The sequence below is a fragment of the Chlamydotis macqueenii genome, chromosome 3, assembly GCF_036417535.1.
Source record: "Chlamydotis macqueenii isolate bChlMac1 chromosome 3, bChlMac1.mat, whole genome shotgun sequence".
Classification (NCBI taxonomy): domain Eukaryota; kingdom Metazoa; phylum Chordata; class Aves; order Otidiformes; family Otididae; genus Chlamydotis; species Chlamydotis macqueenii.
Window position 1 is genome coordinate 104,397,213 of NC_141558.1, and position 18,096 is coordinate 104,415,308.

General features: G+C 43.2%; 2 protein-coding genes and 1 non-coding gene across 3 annotated transcripts; 2 read left to right on the forward strand and 1 right to left on the reverse strand.

The window, feature by feature from the left end:
- Window positions 1–254: 254 nt before the first annotated feature.
- Window positions 255–8,536, forward strand: TCP1 (t-complex 1). Its single transcript, XM_086743533.1, has 12 exons — window positions 255–470; window positions 1,868–1,953; window positions 2,837–2,965; window positions 3,388–3,485; window positions 3,831–3,941; window positions 4,339–4,520; window positions 4,974–5,100; window positions 5,352–5,527; window positions 6,261–6,384; window positions 7,318–7,510; window positions 7,828–7,991; window positions 8,235–8,536. The coding sequence occupies exons 1-12, from the start codon at window positions 398–400 to the stop codon at window positions 8,446–8,448; spliced, it is 1,677 nt and encodes a 558-aa protein (XP_086599659.1). The 5' UTR covers window positions 255–397; the 3' UTR covers window positions 8,449–8,536.
- On the forward strand, window positions 1,337–1,472 carry LOC147601384 (small nucleolar RNA SNORA29). Its single transcript, XR_015258350.1, has one exon. It is a non-coding gene; the product is annotated as a small nucleolar RNA SNORA29 (small nucleolar RNA).
- Window positions 8,438–17,791, reverse strand: ACAT2 (acetyl-CoA acetyltransferase 2). Its single transcript, XM_086743534.1, has 9 exons — window positions 17,191–17,791; window positions 16,945–17,079; window positions 15,498–15,679; window positions 14,532–14,649; window positions 13,582–13,725; window positions 12,562–12,684; window positions 11,680–11,834; window positions 9,546–9,656; window positions 8,438–8,958 (listed from the first exon to the last, which is right to left on the reverse strand). Exons 1-9 carry the CDS (start codon window positions 17,696–17,698, stop codon window positions 8,791–8,793), a joined length of 1,644 nt encoding a protein of 547 aa, XP_086599660.1. The 5' UTR covers window positions 17,699–17,791; the 3' UTR covers window positions 8,438–8,790.
- Window positions 17,792–18,096: the final 305 nt, after the last annotated feature.

Here is an 18,096-nt window from a genome sequence, read left to right on the forward strand (position 1 = left end):
AGAAGCCCCAGACTGCAACCCAGCCACTCCCGCGCCGCGCCCCTGAAGCGGTGGACTGGGGTGTGGGGGGGAGGCAAGACACACCACGCATGCGCGCGAGCCACCACCACTTTCTAGAACCTCCTGGAAGTCCTCCTGCCCCTCCCTCGGCGTGGCGGCTTTGTTCAACGGCACGCACCAATCGCGGCTTGAGGCGGGGCCGTACCGCGGCCCTGGATTGGGCAGACAGGCCGTGGCCCCGCCCCCGACGCGCGGTGGGGCCTCTCCCCCGTCCCGCCGCCATTTCCTGAGGGGGCGGGGCGTGCTGTGTACCCATCGTGCCTTGTGGCCTGCTGCCCGTGCTGTGCCGCTGCGCGCTGCCTGCCTTCTCCCTCTGGCGCGGCGGCCGGGCGGGAAGATGGCGGCGATGGAGGGGCCCCTGGCGGTCTTCGGCGAGCGGACCAGCGGCGACACGATCCGCACGCAAAACGGTAACGGCCGCGCGCTGCCCGCCGGGGCTCGGTGAGCGGCGAGGGGAGGGGCAGGAAGGAGCTAAGATGGCGCGGCCGGTACCGCCGCCATGTGCTTACCGGCCTGTGCTTCCCCCCGGGAAGGGCCTCGCCCTGCCGCCGGCTTCCTTCAGCCCCGGCCCGCAAGGAGCCGTTGGGAGGGAGGGCGGGTGGCAGGCCTCCTTCTCCACAGTCTCCACGAGGAGACAGGAGGCTGGCGCGATCCCGCGCCGCTGCCAGGCGTCTCGGTGGCGAAGTGGTCCCGCGTCCCTTTCCCTGGTAGAAGCACAAACGGGGAGGGGAGCGGCTGCCGACGGGAGGTCGGCTCGGTTCCGGCCCGAACTCGCGGGGCGTGAGCTGGCAAGGCCTGCAGACTGGGCGATGAACCTTGGTGGGGAAGGGGAGGCTGGAGAAGTGTACTGCTCCCCAGCATAGGCAAATAACGTGCTTCGGAAAGAGAGGACCGTCCTCAAGATGAGTGTCTCTATCTGTAATTCGCAATAGCGTTCCACGTGTCTCAGGATTTTATCCTAAGTTTTCGGAAAAAGCTGCAAATTCTGAGGCTATTCTAAATTTTCTAGTAAGTAAAAGACAAAGGAAGAAGGTGAAGACCTGCTTTCTGATGATCGTGAGAGTCATGCAGTTCTGACGATGCTTTAGGCAGAACAGTTAGAATGAGAATTACCTTAATCTGTGGCTGAGATATGTGATAATGGCGACTTTGATGATACAACGGTCTTTTCAGAAAACTGATAGAGTTGGCTAAACAAAACTGCTATTACTCCTTCAAATCAAAACAAAGCAAGCTATATTGTTTGAAGTTCGAAGTGAAGGTCTGAGTTGTCACTATTCCCATTATACTACCACTTTTTCAATTTCCAGATTAAGTGGCTATGCTTGTGGGATAGAGAAAAACTTGCCACGGTCTGAAGGAAAAGGTTGATTGTATCTTTTTCCTATATGAAGTTGGCAGAACAACCTTTAAACAATATATTAGAGGTTTCATGTTACTTCAGTGGTGACTAAAAGGTCACTTTTGACTTTCTTGACTGCCGAAGGAAGCAGTGCTGCTAAGCTGTGCTAGGCTACCACCAGTGCTCTCCTGACCTCCATCTTAACAAGCCAGCAGAAAACGGTTCTTTTGCTGTTTAGTTTTGCCAGGTTAGTTAGCTGAACTGGCTTGGAGGGAAGAGTGAGGTTTGGCACAGATTGGTTTTTTTAGTAGCAGCAAGCCATTACTAGTTTAGCTAGGCTGAAACCTAATCCTAAATCAGGTCACTTTATCTCAAGTTTCTGAGTCGTGGGTTCTTGGCACATTTTCTTGTAAACCTGACTCACACTAAAGTTGGAAAACTAACTTCTTTGTTTCATTTATTCAGTTACTGCTGCATCTGCTATTGCCAACATTGTGAAGAGTTCTCTTGGGCCAGTTGGTCTGGATAAGATGTTAGTGGATGATATTGGGGTAAGTAAGCTTTATTTAAAAAGTGTCAGGAGGACTTGTATTTCTGTGCGAAAGTGCTTCTGCTTATGATGCTTCATAGGTCTAATGTGTGCGTCCATATTTTTTCCATGGTTCTGAGAGGGGCAGGGAGGAGAACTTCAGCAAAATTGAGCATGCTGGCTGTCATGTAATGTACACTACATGATTTTAATTGAATCTAGTACTGTAGTTTATGTAGCACGGTTGTCTCCTTTTAACACGTAAGTCCTTGTCCCTAGTTGGGAATATTGGTCTGTCCTGGTTTCAGCTGGGATGGAGCTAGTTTTCTTCCTAGTAGCAGCTGTATTTTGGATGTAGTACAGGATTTGGTACATGAAGAATGTTGATAATACGCTGTTGTTATCAGTTGTTGCTAAAGAGATCGAGGATTTTTCCAGCTTCCCAGGTTTTACTAATGTACAGGTGCGAGAAGCTGGGAGGGATATAGCCAGTACAGTTGACCCAAACTGGCCAAAGAGAGTATTTCTTACCGTAGGCATCATGCTCAGTATATAAGTGGGGGTTAAAGTATTTCAGGCAAATGAGGATAGTTTGCGGTTTTACTGACTGCCGTAATAAAATACTGTGTGAGAGGGTAGTCACTGCCCTACTACTGATCTGGTATGTGCAAACTGTTTGATGAGTTTCTGTAACATAAATACTTTTTTTGATAAAACGGAAGTGCAGATTCTGCACTGGTAAGATTTATGTTGTTAGAATGGGACTCCTGATTAAAAAGAAGCAGTAAATATTTGGTATAAATAGTTATTTTATGGGCATTCATAATGAATAATTAACTTTAGTAATTAATTTCAGTAAAAACATAATAGAACTACATATTAACACTGTATTTCTGAAAAATTAGGATGTGACCATTACTAATGATGGTGCAACCATTCTGAAACTGCTAGAAGTGGAACATCCAGCTGCAAAAGTTCTTTGTGAGCTGGCAGACCTGCAAGACAAAGAAGTTGGCGATGGGACAACCTCAGTGGTACGTCAAATATACAGAGTTTTTTAAAGTAGGTTACAGAATAAATAAATTAGATGTGGTTTTTTAGAGGTGGTAGTTTCCATATGCAGCTGATACTCTGGAATTTGCTTACTGCAGATTTTTTTTTTTCTTTCTTGAAGGTTGAGGATAGAATCTGAATAAAAGTTCTTAATTTTTGACAGCTGTGAGAAATTAAAGTGTTAGGACTAACAGGGGTGCTGTGTGTTGAAAACTTGTCTAGGACTTCTGACAACTTGGGGTTGGGGGCAGAATTAGGATGTCAGAAACTGTAATTCCAGATTGCAAGTACTTGTTTCCACTGAGTAGATGTTGGACAGCTATTTGTGATTCTACTTTTCACTTAGTGGTGACAGGTAGTTACTTTGCTTGTATGGAATATTTAGTGTTCGTATTTCAAACAGGTAATAATTGCTGCAGAACTTCTGAAAAATGCAGATGAGCTAGTGAAACAGAAAATTCATCCTACCTCCATTATTGGTGGATACCGACTTGCTTGCAAGTAAGAAACTAATACAATTGAAGTACGTTACATTTTTAAGATACAATAGCAGCATGCTTTTTGTTTATTTCTGCTTTAGCACGGACTTCGTGGTGCAGTGGGTATGATATTTTGGGTTGGGTGTGTATTTTGGCCTTTTTTTTTAAGTTAGCGGGGTTTTTAAAAATTTTTTATTTACTTTGAATTTCTCTAGTCTCACACAAAAATGTCATTTTACAGTCCTAGAAGATTAATTGGTTTCATTCCTTTGTTCTTTGAGATAACATTAAGAAGAGCTGAAAACATGTGAGGTTTGTATCTTTGTTGGGATAGAATTCTTGACCAGTATTTGTCTTTATTCTACAGGGAAGCAGTTCGCTACATCAATGAAAATCTTATTATTAACACAGATGAATTGGGCAGGGAGTGCCTGATCAATGCTGCTAAAACATCAATGTCCTCTAAAATTATAGGAATGTATCCTTTAACTTGATCAAGTTATTTCAGTGAGAGTGATTGATTGGAGAGCTTGAGTAGCTATCTCTGCAGCAGGTTTTATGAATGAGGTATAATATTCTAGCTGTCATTTTTATAACAGGAGTGTGAAAAACATTTCACAGGTCCTGTTATATGGCATAGGAAAACACGTTCGGACTTTATGAATTTATTTAAACCAGGTTAGGCGCGTCACAATGGCTTTAACGGTGTATCATTCCCCTACAACATGTTAGAGTAGACAAGGAGTTGTGTGAATGGAAGAATGCGTTACAGAATTCAAGTACCTGGGGAGTGAAACTAGAGGAAAGAAGGTTGCATTTTACTTCATAGTTCTAGAAAAACCTGGCATTTTTATTTAACCTTAACAGCATTTTAGTGATGGTGATTTCTTTGCTAATATGGTGGTGGATGCTGCCCTGGCAGTTAAATACACAGACCAGAAGGGTCAGGCTCGATATCCAATCAACTCGGTTAATGTTTTGAAGGCACATGGCCGCAGCCAGAAAGAGAGCATACTTGTGAATGGTTACGCTCTGAACTGTGTGGTGGGCTCACAGGGTAAGGACACGCTATGTTTCGTAAAGCTTTTGTGTGAACTTGGTCCTCTTAGTCTTTCTGCATGGATCTTCTTACTGAATGCATTAGTTGCAAATCACGTGGGTTTTCAATTCCAGAACAATTAAACAAGAATAAAGAAAACCTGTGGTTTCTAGGCTAGGGTCTGCTAGGTAGTAGTGATCCACAAATTGTTGGTAAGTTACTGAGTTTCCCTAGCTCAGTATCAGCATGGTAACACTGATCTTCTGGAACATAAGCACCTCCCTTGTGAGGAGCCAATGTCAGTCTTTGTTAGCATTTTTCTGTACTAGAGGAGAACTGGAGGCAGAGAAGCAAACTGAATAGAAATCTGAAATGTGCAAGTAGCGTTAGTTTTAATCTCTACTGCTAACTTGATGTTCTATTAACTTGATTTGACAAAAAGTTTGGGTTTTTCTTGTTCTCTCTCATCAGGTATGACCAAGAGAATAGTTAATGCCAAGATTGCATGCCTTGACTTCAGCCTGCAGAAAGCTAAAATGAAGCTTGGTGTTCAGGTTGTTATCTCAGACCCTGAGAAGCTGGACCAGATAAGGCAGAGGTGTGTGGAAGCTTGAGTAGCTGAGACAGTTTTAAATGTTAATATTTCCCAACAGTACAAAATATTAATGGTAAAAGTCTTCACTTCCAGAGGCAGAACTGGAATAAGTCAGTTGACAAGAAATGAAGTATGTTTGTGCCATGGTTCCTTCTCCTTGCAGAGTTCTGCATTAAGATTTCAGGAAATGGGTTGACAGAATGTGGTTGCAGACTTCTAAATACATTTTTATAACTTTGACTTTATCCTTGCAGAGAATCAGATATTACCAAAGAAAGGATCCAGAAGATTTTGGCCACTGGTGCCAATGTTATTCTCACCACTGGAGGTATTGATGATATGTGTCTGAAATACTTTGTGGATGCTGGTGCTATGGCAGTACGAAGAGTTGTAAAAAAAGACCTTAAGCGGATTGCTAAGGCATCTGGAGGTATGTAAATGTAAAAATATCTGTCTGTCCCTCTTTTTTTTTTTTTTTTTTTAAGTAAAAGCTGTTTTTCAGGTATTAGCAACTAATTTTGAAAACATGGCTTCTTAACATGCAAGCCATTCAAGGAGTGAATGAGTAGAGCTGAGCCGTTCTTGTTAGGTTTTAACTTTACTGTTGCTTTTAAGTGACCATTTTGTCAAAGTAGATGAGTGCTGTAGGAGCTGACTGCTGATGATTTATAGAACAGGGAAAAAAAATGCTGGTTTGCACTGGGAAATGGGAGCCAGAATCTGTGTTTAGAAGTCTTTGTTAAGCACGCATTCATAAGTCTCTGTTTGGACAGTTTTATTAAGTACCTTGTTTAGATAGTTCAAGACAAATTAAGAATTCCTAAGTCATTAAATATATACTGAAAAAAATTCTAGTCCTACACAGATTTTATCAGTCAATTCTTAAATTTGCAAGAAAGCATTTTCATTATGGTAAAGCAGAGGAGCTTGTACTAGCTGTGGAAAAGCAAGTGCTGTAAGAGTTGAGCAAAAAGAGCCGTATTGATTATAAGCTGCAGAATATTGAATGCTACCTGACAATTAGAAGTGCTGTTAAATTAAAGAAAAATCTACTTACGCTGCTTTTGTTTCTGTTTTCCATTTCTGTATGCCTGTTCTGGGAAGTCGGCAAAGGATGTGCTAGAATTGAATGCTAATTTCACTTTTTTGTTTGTTTGTTAAAGCAACCATATGTTCAACCCTTGCAAACCTTGAAGGTGAGGAGAGTTTTGAGGCATTAATGCTGGGACAGGCAGAAGAGGTTATTCAAGAGAGAATCTGTGATGATGAGCTGATTTTAATCAAGAAGTAAGAATCCTTTTTAAAATACTCAGCTTTGTGTACACTTTCTACTAAGTTTGAGATAAAGTCCCATTTTTTTACTTCTATGCTGTCTCAGCAGTATGAGGAGTTATACGCATGGGAAAGAGTCTGCAAGTCCACTACAAATTAGAGGTGAAAGTATCAGTATGTAATCTCTTCTGCTGGGGCTAGACAACAGTTTCGTCAGCCATACTGTATGAGACAACCAGGTGGTTAGATAGACTTTAAAAATTGTTTATAAACTTTTTTTTTCCTAAAATTTACAATAAAACTATTAAGTTGCTAGAGACATTATTTAGCGCTTTTTTTTTTTTATGAGTAAGAAGGGCAAGAATTAACTGTCCACACACATGCGATTTTCCCTTGAAGTGTTTAGTGTGCTACTGCTCTCTGGTACCTGGAAACTTGAGTATCAGTTTGTTTAACAAGAACATACCTTGGATATTTATTTTTCCGCTACTTCAGTATCCCTTCTCAGTGTTCAACTTCCTGTAGTCTCATTTGTTTGTGAATGAAATATTCTGACCATGGCATTTGTGTGGCAGTTACGTGACTGCTTATACTGTAATATTGGCAGTTATTAGCTCACTTGATGGCTACGCAGAAGAGAACTTTTATAAAGAAAAAATAGAATTGGGTATTATTGAATAGGATTGAATGTCTGTCATACTTTGGTCAGGTAGCTTTCTCTAGAAGACTAAAACTCAGACTACATTCTCACATATTAGAAATCAAAATATTGACTTACTGAGTTACAATGTACATATCTTGCAAGGGTGCAATGTTAAGATTTTCTTTTAGACATCAAAAGAATCTGGTTCAACTGAACTTAGCTTTAGAAGAAAAATTTTAGCAAGAGTGTTAATTTATATTCTGTTCAACACAGCTGACTTCCAATTCTCTTTTTTTTTCCCCCAGTACAAAGGCTCGTACTTCAGCATCAATCATCTTACGAGGAGCTAATGACTTCATGTGCGATGAAATGGAACGATCTATACATGATGCTCTCTGTGTTGTTAAAAGGGTATTGGAATCCAAATCTGTTGTCCCAGGTGGTGGTGCTGTCGAGGCAGCACTTTCAATATATCTTGAAAATTATGCAACCAGCATGGTAAGTCTTGTGCCAGGAAGTAACAATGTATAGGCGTTAAACTAAGACAATGTGAATTTTCAAGCATTTGCTTTCTTCTACTAGAAGTCAGTTCTGTGGTTCATGAAAACCTAATCATCTGACAGAATGTAAGATGCTTCTTTAAAATGGAGGATGGGAGTTATTCTTTCTCTGATAATTAGTCTGTATTGTTCTTTGGCCCAAAAATAAGTTTTGCATGTGAAAACCCCTACCTCCTATTGACACTCTTGATCATGGCTGTATTTTTTCCTCTTTTGTTGCAGCAATTGGTTTAAAAACTTTTTTTCTCTTTCTAGGGATCCCGTGAACAACTTGCAATAGCAGAATTTGCAAGATCTCTCTTAATAATTCCAAATACATTGGCAGTGAATGCTGCTCAGGATGCAACAGATCTTGTTGCGAAGTTAAGAGCATTCCACAACGAGGCTCAAGTTAACCCAGATCGCAAAAATCTGAAATGGCAAGTACCTGTCAGTAGGAAGGCTATTAAAGTGAAGTGGGTTGGGGACTTAGATGGAAAATTGTTCTGCCAATTTACTGGACCCTGATTTGCACGTAAAAAGCGTGTAGGTTATCACCAAACTCATCTCCTCTCTCCTTCAGTCCTATGTATGTGTCGTTGGGACCCAGTAGTAGTTAAACAGCATATTCCCTGCTGTAGTTCTACTTTTTCTACCTCTCTGACAATATTTCTTCTTTGCAGGATTGGTCTTGACTTGATCAATGGAAAACCTCGCGATAACAAGCAAGCCGGTGTCTTTGAACCAACCATGGTCAAAACTAAGAGCCTGAAGTTTGCAACAGAAGCTGCAATTACAATTCTTCGAATTGATGATCTTATTAAACTGCACCCTGAGACTAAAGAAGAGAGAGGGTGCTATGAGGATGCAGTTCACTCTGGAGCACTTGAAGAATAACTTAGGTTTTATTTATGTTTGTCTAACTTACATTTCCCACTCTTGTAACTAAAATGTTAATAAAACAAGTGGTTGAATGCTGCTGCTACTTTCTTGTGAACAAATTAATTTTTGAAAGTGAGGTTGGTCCTTGCATTGAGAATTTAAGCTTTAGCATGTGTTAGCAACTAGAGCGCCTGCAGTAGCTGCTAATTGTTACGTGAAGGCAATGACAGTGGCAAAAAGTAATGGAACAAGCTTATTTAATTTCATGCAAAACAAACAAATGTAAGCTCCATGATTAGAAGTTCATTAGTAAACTGTTTCAAAGCCAGTTAGCACTAGTTATTTGTTAGATTACATTCATCTCTCAACGCACATGGCTATTCCCATTCCGCCTCCTATACACAGAGCAGCAACACCACGTTTTCCACCTGTTCGTTCAAGTGCGTGTAGAAGAGTAACAAGGATGCGACAGCCAGAGGCGCCAAGAGGGTGGCCAAGAGCAATAGCTCCACCTTGGACATTAATCTGAAAAAAAAAAAATACAGAAGTTCAAGATAAGAAATGGTTTAACTAGCTGAGTTTCAACATTAATTACCTCACTGGTTATAGTCCTTCATAGGACTATGTGAGTAAGCAAGCCTGAAACTGCTACCACCCTTCCAAGGAGAAACTGAGCATGGATGCAACAACTGTTACAATTAGTATTTCTTCTGAAAGGGACTCATCTTTACGCAGAAGATAACGGGTGAATTTAGGGAGACGAGACCAGTACCTGCAGGTTTTGCCATCACTGGAAGAATACGGTCACAAATATACTTCCAGCAGCAAGTTCAAATTCTGAAGTTAATTGCATGCTCAAGCAGTTCTCTAGATGCAAACAAATCCGCTGTAACAAAGTTACAGCCTCTTCAGCTGGGAAACTGCACCTGCCAGCAAAGCTATGCAGAGTAGCGTAAGGAAATGCCTGCTGGGGTTCCCGTCCTTTTTGCTTAGGGCAAAGGGGTTGCAAGAGGGCTGTTCTCACCTCCGTGGAATACAATCCAGGTGCACAGCATGGGACAGCTTTGAATTACTGGAGGCAAACTAATGATGGCCTCAGATATATTCATTACCTTTTCTGGACTTATTTGCAGTTCTTTGGCTATTGCAGCAGATAGCGATGCAAAGGCTTCATTAATTTCAAACAGATCCACTTGTTCCAGAGTCCAGCTGGCTTTGTCAACCTGAGGAAATAAAATAAATAGAGGCTTTATTATTTTCTACGTTTTCCTCAGCACTGATGGAGGCTTTTTATAAGACTTAAATTGGGTAATTTGGAGCCACCATTTCTAAAAAGTTGAAACAAATTTTTATAGCCAGGCTTGCTGACAGTTCTTGAAAACAACAGGCAAAATTTCACTGTCAGCAAGTCAGTACAATGTGCTGTAACATGCTGGCTGCTCTTAAAAAATCTTGACTAATTTTACACACCTCTTGGTGGTGATGCAATCGTGGTACTCATGCTGTATGCAGTGTCCTTAAGAGAAGAACAAGCAGTGTTTTCAAAAGTAGGCTTTAACATTAAAAGCACATTTTTCAGTACGTGTCTGATTCCATTAGAGCTCACTGCTTAATACAGACTTTTACCCAGGAAAGTGAAACGACTATTAGTGGTGGGTGTCAACTGTCATTTGTCCAGCCTCTCCTGCCTTTAAGTTGAAAGCTTTTCACAGGTGGGTATTTTGGAAGATACAGTTTGGCTCATGTTTTCACTTGAGAAACTCTTGTGGTGCAATTGCCTGCTTGGGTACAGGCTTAGGCGTGTTTCACACATTCACCTTTTTACTTCCACTCACTTTGTTTCTAACAATGCTTTATCAGCGGAATTATCTGTAGCAATGATGTTTCACAACCAGCTAGCCAGGCTGGTGCATCTTCAAGACTACAGTTGAGAGAATGGCATCGTTCTTCTAGATGTTACAGAGATAGTATGGAAACTCTTCACCTTCTGGGAAAAGCCTTGTCTTTAAGATTCACTATGTTGTTACAACACTAAAATGCACGGCGTCATCATTCTCTCACCATAAAGTGCTACTATGAAATTCTGAAGAGAGAAACTCATAATATGTGGAGGGTGTGGAGTATTTGATAACACATTATGGAGTTCACTGTAAGAAAGAGTGTCCTTTTTCAGAGTACCTATAAAATTATAGGTAGTTAAATACAGCTTGTCTATTCTACAATTTAAACTAAAAAAAATGTGTATTGTATATACATTCATAGCATCTTTGATTTAAAAGAACAGTTTAAGATCTGATGAGAAAAAGCTTCAGCATTGCAGTTCTGATTTTCCCGTTAAAAGCCAAAGAGCTTTGGTGAGTTCAAGTTAGGCTTACACATTGCCAGAACGTTTCAGAGATGAACAAAGTAATGCCTGTGGACAGTATACATAAAACTAAGACAGATTAATAAAGCAAATCTATCCTCAGCTGTACAAGAGCTCTTTTCATGCTCAGTTTCATAGCAGTTTTAACAAATAATCAGCTGGGGCTGCCATAGGCTACGTCTGTGTTAGCAAGCAGCGTGGTACCACCAGAGGAGCTGCTCACTCAGGGCATTTTATCTGAGAACGGTGTCCTTTGGACTGAACACAGAGTGCACGGGTGGGTGCAATAATGGTCCGAGCACGTGAGATGCGGTTCTGGAGTGCACCTTCTTGTTTAGTTTAATCTGAAAGGAATCCAGTTGGCATGGTCCCTTTCGCAGGGCAAACTGAAGCACAAAGGGCACTATCACGTTTTCTAATGCAGGTGCACTCACTTGCCCTTCTCTCAGTGTTGTACTACTGCAATTACAATCAGGCATTGATCTGAAAATAAACCTGGTCAGACATAGCATCAGGACCATATCGTGGCAGGACCAAATAATCCCCAAATAAGTTCAGTATACTTATCCAGGAAATCTGATCTTTATCCTCCGAGGTTATCTAGGTGGCCTTTCACAAACCCGACTAGTTTATGTTCTCTACTCCATCCATACACATTTACTTATTTTTTCCCCAACAAGTAAGCACTAGCCTGGTAGCACTAGAAATCTTAAATCTTATACACTCTTTGCTATTTTAAGTCTTGTTTTCATTTAGTTTATTTTTTCTACTAAGTTTTCCTTAGAATATAGAAAAAACCAAGACAAGGCCAGAAAATGAAAAGTGATTACAAGCAAAAGTTTTAAAATAATAGATACACAGATAGATAGATGATTACTTACAGCTTGCTTTATTGCTGAAATGGGCCCTACTCCCATTATAGATGGATCTATACCTGTTTGAGCCCAAGATACAATCCGACCCAAAGGCATAAGACCTCTCCTAGCAGCTTCCGATTTCTTCATTAGAATTACAGCTGCAGCTCCATCATTCATACCTGTGGAATGACAAACAACTCGTATGTATCTGTCTGTTGGGCTTTATGGCTTTTACTGTACCACCATTTCCTGCTTGCAAAAGCTCACAATCTAGACAAAGCAAAAATCACAAATCTTTTACTCGTTTAGGTCAGTACTGTTCAGATCAGCCAAGTCTGAGCTCTGCCACAAACACTTAAAAGGGGTCATGTATCTATACAGCTGTAAATGTGACAGGTTTGTGATTTCTATTTGGAAAGCAGCAGGTGGAAGAATTGAGGCACCATCTGAAAAAGGAGCACATGAGATTCATTAGGTGGACTTTGGAAGAGGCAGCAGCAGGACCCAAGGGAGAAGTTTCAAAGCTGTCTGTGGCAGGAGAGTTACTCGCAGAGGAGTAACATTTTCACACATGAATTGTTAAGTTCTCTTTTGTCTAGACCTGCAGTGTTAGAAACTACTAGACAGCTAGTTTTAAAAAGGGAGGATGTAGTTTTTATTTGCTCCAGCATATCAAATATTGCTGTTATTGTCCAAACACTCGAACTGCTAAGACAACTCATCTGTAAAGTCGTCCTCCACCACAGTTCTATTTGAGTTCTACCTATGTTGTCCAAAACATTGTAATTTTCTGCAAAATATATTCAGCAGTAACCACACAGCAGCCTAACCCCTTGCTGAGACCCTGCCTTGAGCCACAAGCAGCTACTGTTCTTATCCATTTCGGTTTTAGCCGGAGGAACCAACCTGAAGCATTAGCTGCTGTTACTGTCCCGGTTCCATCTGTCAGGAAACAGGGCTTTAACTTTGCCACTGTTTCCAAGCTGCTCCCATGTCGAGGGTGTTCATCTGTTTTCACTTCTATAGGACCTGCAAAATAAGAGCATTATACTCACAGGAGAGTCTCATCACACACAAATATATCTCGATCAGAAAGCCAGCACAAACAACAGGCTGATCAGGAACAGACACCACATTCCTTTTAACCAACAAGCCATCTTTTGTCAGAGACAGCTTCCAACTCAAATTGTTAAAGTTCCCTCCAGCTGCTTCCAGCAGGACAGACAGCTGGGGTTTTGAAGACAAACACTAACAAAATGCTGCCTGGTTATACAAAAGCAGATCTTGCTCTTGCTGTTCCTAAGCCAATAGCTTCTCTTCTGAGCAGAAGGTTATCTTCCAAATGATACTTGCAGGAATCTTGTTGCAAAGAGTAGTTAAACGTCATTTCATTAAATATTAAACTGGTATCAGGAAAGCCTGTCACTAGTTTGTAGCCAGCCTAATGTCGGAACTTCTCCCACCGGGTCTACTCAATGCAAATGTCGAACAATTGATTCTTGATTTCTGTTTGGAAAATTCAGTTTTTGTACCCACCTCACAAGGATCTGGGGGACTTCCCCTGCTCTAGAAGTAGACCTTTGACTCAAGCACCATAACAGGTCTGTTTATATCCCTAACAGAGCTAGAGAGAAACATACCTAATACATGTCAGTGGTTTGCCTGGGGAGCAATCGCACCTCCAGTAAAACAGACAGTAGTAGTATTTGCAGAGAGCTACATTTAGATATTCCACATTTGCATTGCTTCTCTCTTATTTAAAAAAAATAACCACTGAAAATTGAAAAAGAGAGCAACAGGCTACACCCTTACAGAACAGCTTACAGAAAAGGCTGTAGAACTGGGAACCATACCCTGATTACAGGAGCCATAGTAGAAAACAGATTTTCTCTTTAAAATCAGCTCTCATTACTCATTCACACCTACCTTTTTTAGAAGGTACAACAACAGGAACAATTTCTTTCGTAAAATAGCCAGCTTTCTGTGCTGCCTCTGCCCTGTTTTGTGACTGTACAGCAAGTTGGTCTTGTTCCCCTCTGCTGACTTGCCACTGATTGGCCACATTTTCAGCTGAAATAGGAACAAAATGCAAATTGCCATAAGGAAACACTAACATTTTAAGTCGTAAAATTGTAAGCACAAAGGTAGTCACTAATGCGTGCTACAGCAAGCAGCTAAGCTTGTTGAACAGTTTCCATTCCCATTTCCTTGTTTTGTTTGCTCACAATCTCTACTATATTTTATTTTGAGGGTGGAAATTTCTGTGGGACATCTCCTCCCAGATGTTATATCAAGTTAAATACACATGCAAACAAGCTTTTCTAATTTATTGCTTCTCTGGATTATTATGCTCAGATCTCTCTACAGCTACTTCAGAGGAGGGAACAGTTCTGAAATTACTCCGTTTCATAAGCGGGGTCTGAAAATGCAGTTGGCCAACTACCCCATCCAGGGTGCGATAACCTCAAGTTGCAGAACCATGTGTATCCACAGTACACTTTACATAATTCCTCCCCACTGTAAATCTGTCCTGTCGAATGCTCCCGTTAGTTACATACGGGGTTTATTTTTCCTGAAATTAAATTAAATTGCTCAGATGCAAGAGAGATGCAGTGAGATTAGTTCAGACAGAAAAAAAAACCAAACAATCAATCAAACCCCCAAAACAAAAAACCCCAAAGGGTAGCTTTACAAAGAAAGCAGAAAATGTCTTCAATGCCTTTCAATATTAGGGATTTATTTCTCTTTCATGACTACAACTTAAGGATAGCTTGAAACACCTTATCTGAAACTTGCAGATTTCTGAAATTTCCTGTCAGTGAATACTTCCCCCCTCCCCAGTTAACCATTTCATGTTCTGGACTGTCACCGCTTACCTGTTATACCCATATGATACTGATAAAAAGCATCCGTAAGGCCATCAAGGATGATAGTGTCCTGCAGGGAAGCCTCTCCCATCTTCACCCCAGCTCGCATGTGAATGACATGAGGAGCCTGCAAGAAGGTATTTTGAAAGGAGTTAGATGTTTTATATCTCTAGTGCATAATACAGCCAGATGGCTGAAGAGACAGATCCCTGCCTTGCAGCTGCAGATAGCTACCTCAAACCCCGGCAGTCTCCCCAGCTCCCCGCTCTGTCTCTCCCTCCAGAGCCTGCCAGCTGGCATGCTCTGTTTGGCCTGTGCATCGCCCCAGCAGCAGATCACCAAGCAGCAAGTGTTTTCTCTCTACAGATCAAATTAATCATCCCTGGGGCTACATATTCCAATCCTACCAGTCTGCATTAGGTGGTTCCCAATGAACACCAACATCACCCTCAGCAAAGGCAGCTAGCGAACCCTGGAAGAAGAGGCCACCCCATTGTTAGGTGTAAGATCACCCACCCAGCGCCACTCCTCAATACAGCCTTGGGATGAATACCTTGAAAGGAAAGTGCTTCGCTTCCTTTCCAAGCTCAGATTGCTTGGTGAACAGTAACATTTCCAGTTCTTTGGGCTTCTTGCAACACAAAAAAACCTTGTCTATTGCCAGCTGTCACAAGCAAATCATTCACCACAACAAGGCTAGATGGAAATTAAGATGGAATTTTAAATGTGATGTGTGTTTGCATGGCATGTTCTCAGTAGCTACAGTATCAAGTCTGTTTGCTTTTTTTTTTTTTAAAAAAAAAAAAAAAAAAAAAAAAGCTACTGTAGTCAATTGTTGCAATTCATTCCTGAGAGCAGAAACTGCAGTTGCTCTTTCAATCTGTCTCCAGAGCGTTAGCCTAGAAATATAACATAACTTAACGCTGCTTGCTCCCAGTAAGTCTGCGTAATGCTGAGTGCGATCGTTGGCTTTACCTTGCTCATACTTTCCATGCCTCCTGCGACCACGATGCTGGAGTCTCCCGTCAGTATGGACTGAGCAGCCAAACACACCGCTTTCAAGCCTGACCCGCAGATCATCTGGCAGCTCCAGGCAGGCACAGAGTAAGGGATTCCCGCAGCAACGCTCGCCTGCCGAACGGGGTTCTGGCCGGCACCTGCAGGAACAGGCAGCATCTTTCCTTTGTTCTTAAAAAACAAATGTTGGCCTTGTCACTTTTCACAACAGGTACCCTGATTCCACCAAAATTTAGAGCCCACTCCCCTTTTCAGTTGGTAGATAGAGAAGCTCCCAGCGATAATCTGTAAACAGGAGCTCAGTTACCTCTCTCATTTGTATTGTTGATCAATAAAATATCTGCAAGATCAGGGACTTGCTACTGAAAGTTTTATATCTGCAACTCTGCTTTTGACTGCAGGTCAGATGAAATGCCATCTGTTCAATTTCATGTTAGTGCTAGCCTGCTGTACATGTGCAAGATGAGAGCTCCTTTAAATTGCTGCTTGCTGAAGGGTTTCTTTTTTACATCTCCCGTGCATCATGAACAGACAACTTTCCCTAAAAGTTCCTGTGGAAACCAAAAGCACAATTATGCAAGGACGGTCCTGAAAGCTTCCATTCTTTCTTGTAATCCTGATGGAGAGAGTAGGAGTGCTATATTCAAATAAAACATTCTTTATCTGCATTTCCCCAGGCCAAAGTAATGTTCTTTGTATGCAAAGAAATGGATGAGGAGAGCACATCATTCAGAGAGCTAAAAATATGCAGGAATTTGGATCAGCTTTAACTAAGAGAAAAATAATTGTTTCCTTTATTTTCTTCCTCTGCCTTTAAAATGCAAACCTGCCCGATGACTCTGCTGATTAATCATTACCCTGGAGAAAGCAGGGGATGGTTCAAAACAAACAATTCCCTATCAATCAGCTGCAATTTCATTAAATCAAAATATTTGTCTCCAAGCAAGCGGTATCACAGATCTTGCAGATAAATGCAAATTCAGGCCTCGCTCTTAAAAATCTCAGAGTTATCGTTACTCGCGATGTTAAAATTACAAGATGACCAACGCAAGAGAAGGGATGCTGTAACAAAGGAAAGAAACCGACTTCCACACATATGCTGTTAGCTTCTTTGGGGATTTTTTTTTTTTTTTCCTTAAAAACCAACCTATCCCCCCACCACATCCTTTCCAAACACCCAGCAATGGGTTTGGTCATCCAGAGCGGCCAGCAGCCCGCTCAAGTCCTTTGTTAACGAGCGGCCTCCTCAACGGCCGGGAACGATGCTCCCAAACCTGAGGAGCTGCTCCCACGGGACACCCGAGGCGGGAGTGGCCGTGGGGAGGAAGAGCCCGCCCAGCACCGCCCGGCTGCGCGCAGGGAGATCTCCGCTAAGCCCCCCCCCCCCCCCCCGCCGCCCCCGTACCTGCGGTGAGGACCTGCCCCAGGATCACCTCCGACACCTCGGCGGGGGCCAGCCCGGCCCGCCGCAGCGCCTCCCGGATGACGGCGGCCCCCAGCTCGTGTGCGGGCAGGGCGGACAGGCCGCCGTTGAAGGAGCCTGGGCGGACACAGAGGGAGAGAGAGCTCAGCACCGGCACCGGGGCGGGCGACACCCAGCCAAGGAAGGGGGACCACCCGCCGCCCGGCCCGGCCCGACCCGGTCGCTCACCGACGGCGGTCCTGACGGCGGCGACGAAGACAACGGGATCTGCGCTCATGGCGGCGGCAGCGGCGGGCGCGGAGCGGCGGCGGAGAACGGGAGCAGCAGCCACGACCGGAGTCACGACCGGAGGCGGCGGCAGGGCCGCCCCTCGCGTGTTAGAAGCCCCGCCCGGCCACGGGCGGGGCGGGAGGAGGGAGCAGGCCCGGTGGCTGGTGGCCGGGCCTCGGGGGCCAGCCGAGGACAGGGCCACCAAAGAGGGCTCCACTGGGCCGGGCAGGCTCGGGCTGGGGTCACGTCCCGCTCCCTGGCACACCCGGGGGCCAGTCAGCACCTCTTGCCGGTTCACTTTTTTTTTACAAAATACAACGCGCGGATCAAATGCGCTATGATTATCATCTTGTGGCTTTAAGGGCAGGTTGTTTATTTCATGGCGGCATTTAACAGGGTCTGCGTGAGCAGGAAAAAGCCCAACAGCGTAATAATTTAAATCAAATGACACAAAACTGCCTGTCATGATCTGCTCAGCAACGGTTACTGACACCCAGTGACTACCAACACCCTTAAATTAAAAAAAAAACAAAACAAAACAAAACAACCAAACCCCCCCAAAACCCTCAGAAGCCTACCATACTTATATTATGGTTTTTTTTAGCACAGGCAGTACTATGCTGCTGGCCCAAAAGCCATTCTGGCCTGACCCGCAGAAGGAGGCAAGTGGGGGGCTGCTCCCCCCAAGCTGCCTCCCTGGGAGGCCAACACTGCAGGGGCGAAAGCCTGGGGGGAACTGAGAGGGACCCGGTGCTGGGAGCACAGGATCACTGGGCAGCCCGGGGCTGGAAGGAGCGGAGGTGGCAGTGGAGATGGCCACAATCCGTGGCAGGAATGTTTGTCTGTGGGGAAATGTAGGTGGGA

What these genes read in the sequence shown, in the direction of transcription:
- TCP1 (XM_086743533.1), top strand. Translation starts at nt 398, where the DNA reads ATGGCGGCGATGGAGGGGCCCCTGGCGGTCTTCGGCGAGCGGACCAGC. An exon ending in GGATACCGACTTGCTTGCAA is followed by an intron (nt 3,486 to 3,830) that starts GTAAGAAACTAA and finishes TTTATTCTACAG; the next exon opens with GGAAGCAGTTCGCTACATCA. An exon ending in TCCTCTAAAATTATAGGAAT is followed by an intron (nt 3,942 to 4,338) that starts GTATCCTTTAAC and finishes ACAGCATTTTAG; the next exon opens with TGATGGTGATTTCTTTGCTA.
- ACAT2 (XM_086743534.1), bottom strand. Translation starts at nt 17,698, where the DNA reads ATGACAGGCAGTTTTGTGTCATTTGATTTAAATTATTACGCTGTTGGG. An exon ending in TTTCAGCAATAAAGCAAGCT is followed by an intron (nt 9,657 to 11,679) that starts GTAAGTAATCAT and finishes TTATTTCCTCAG; the next exon opens with GTTGACAAAGCCAGCTGGAC. An exon ending in TGCAAATAAGTCCAGAAAAG is followed by an intron (nt 8,959 to 9,545) that starts GTAATGAATATA and finishes TTTTTTTTTCAG; the next exon opens with ATTAATGTCCAAGGTGGAGC.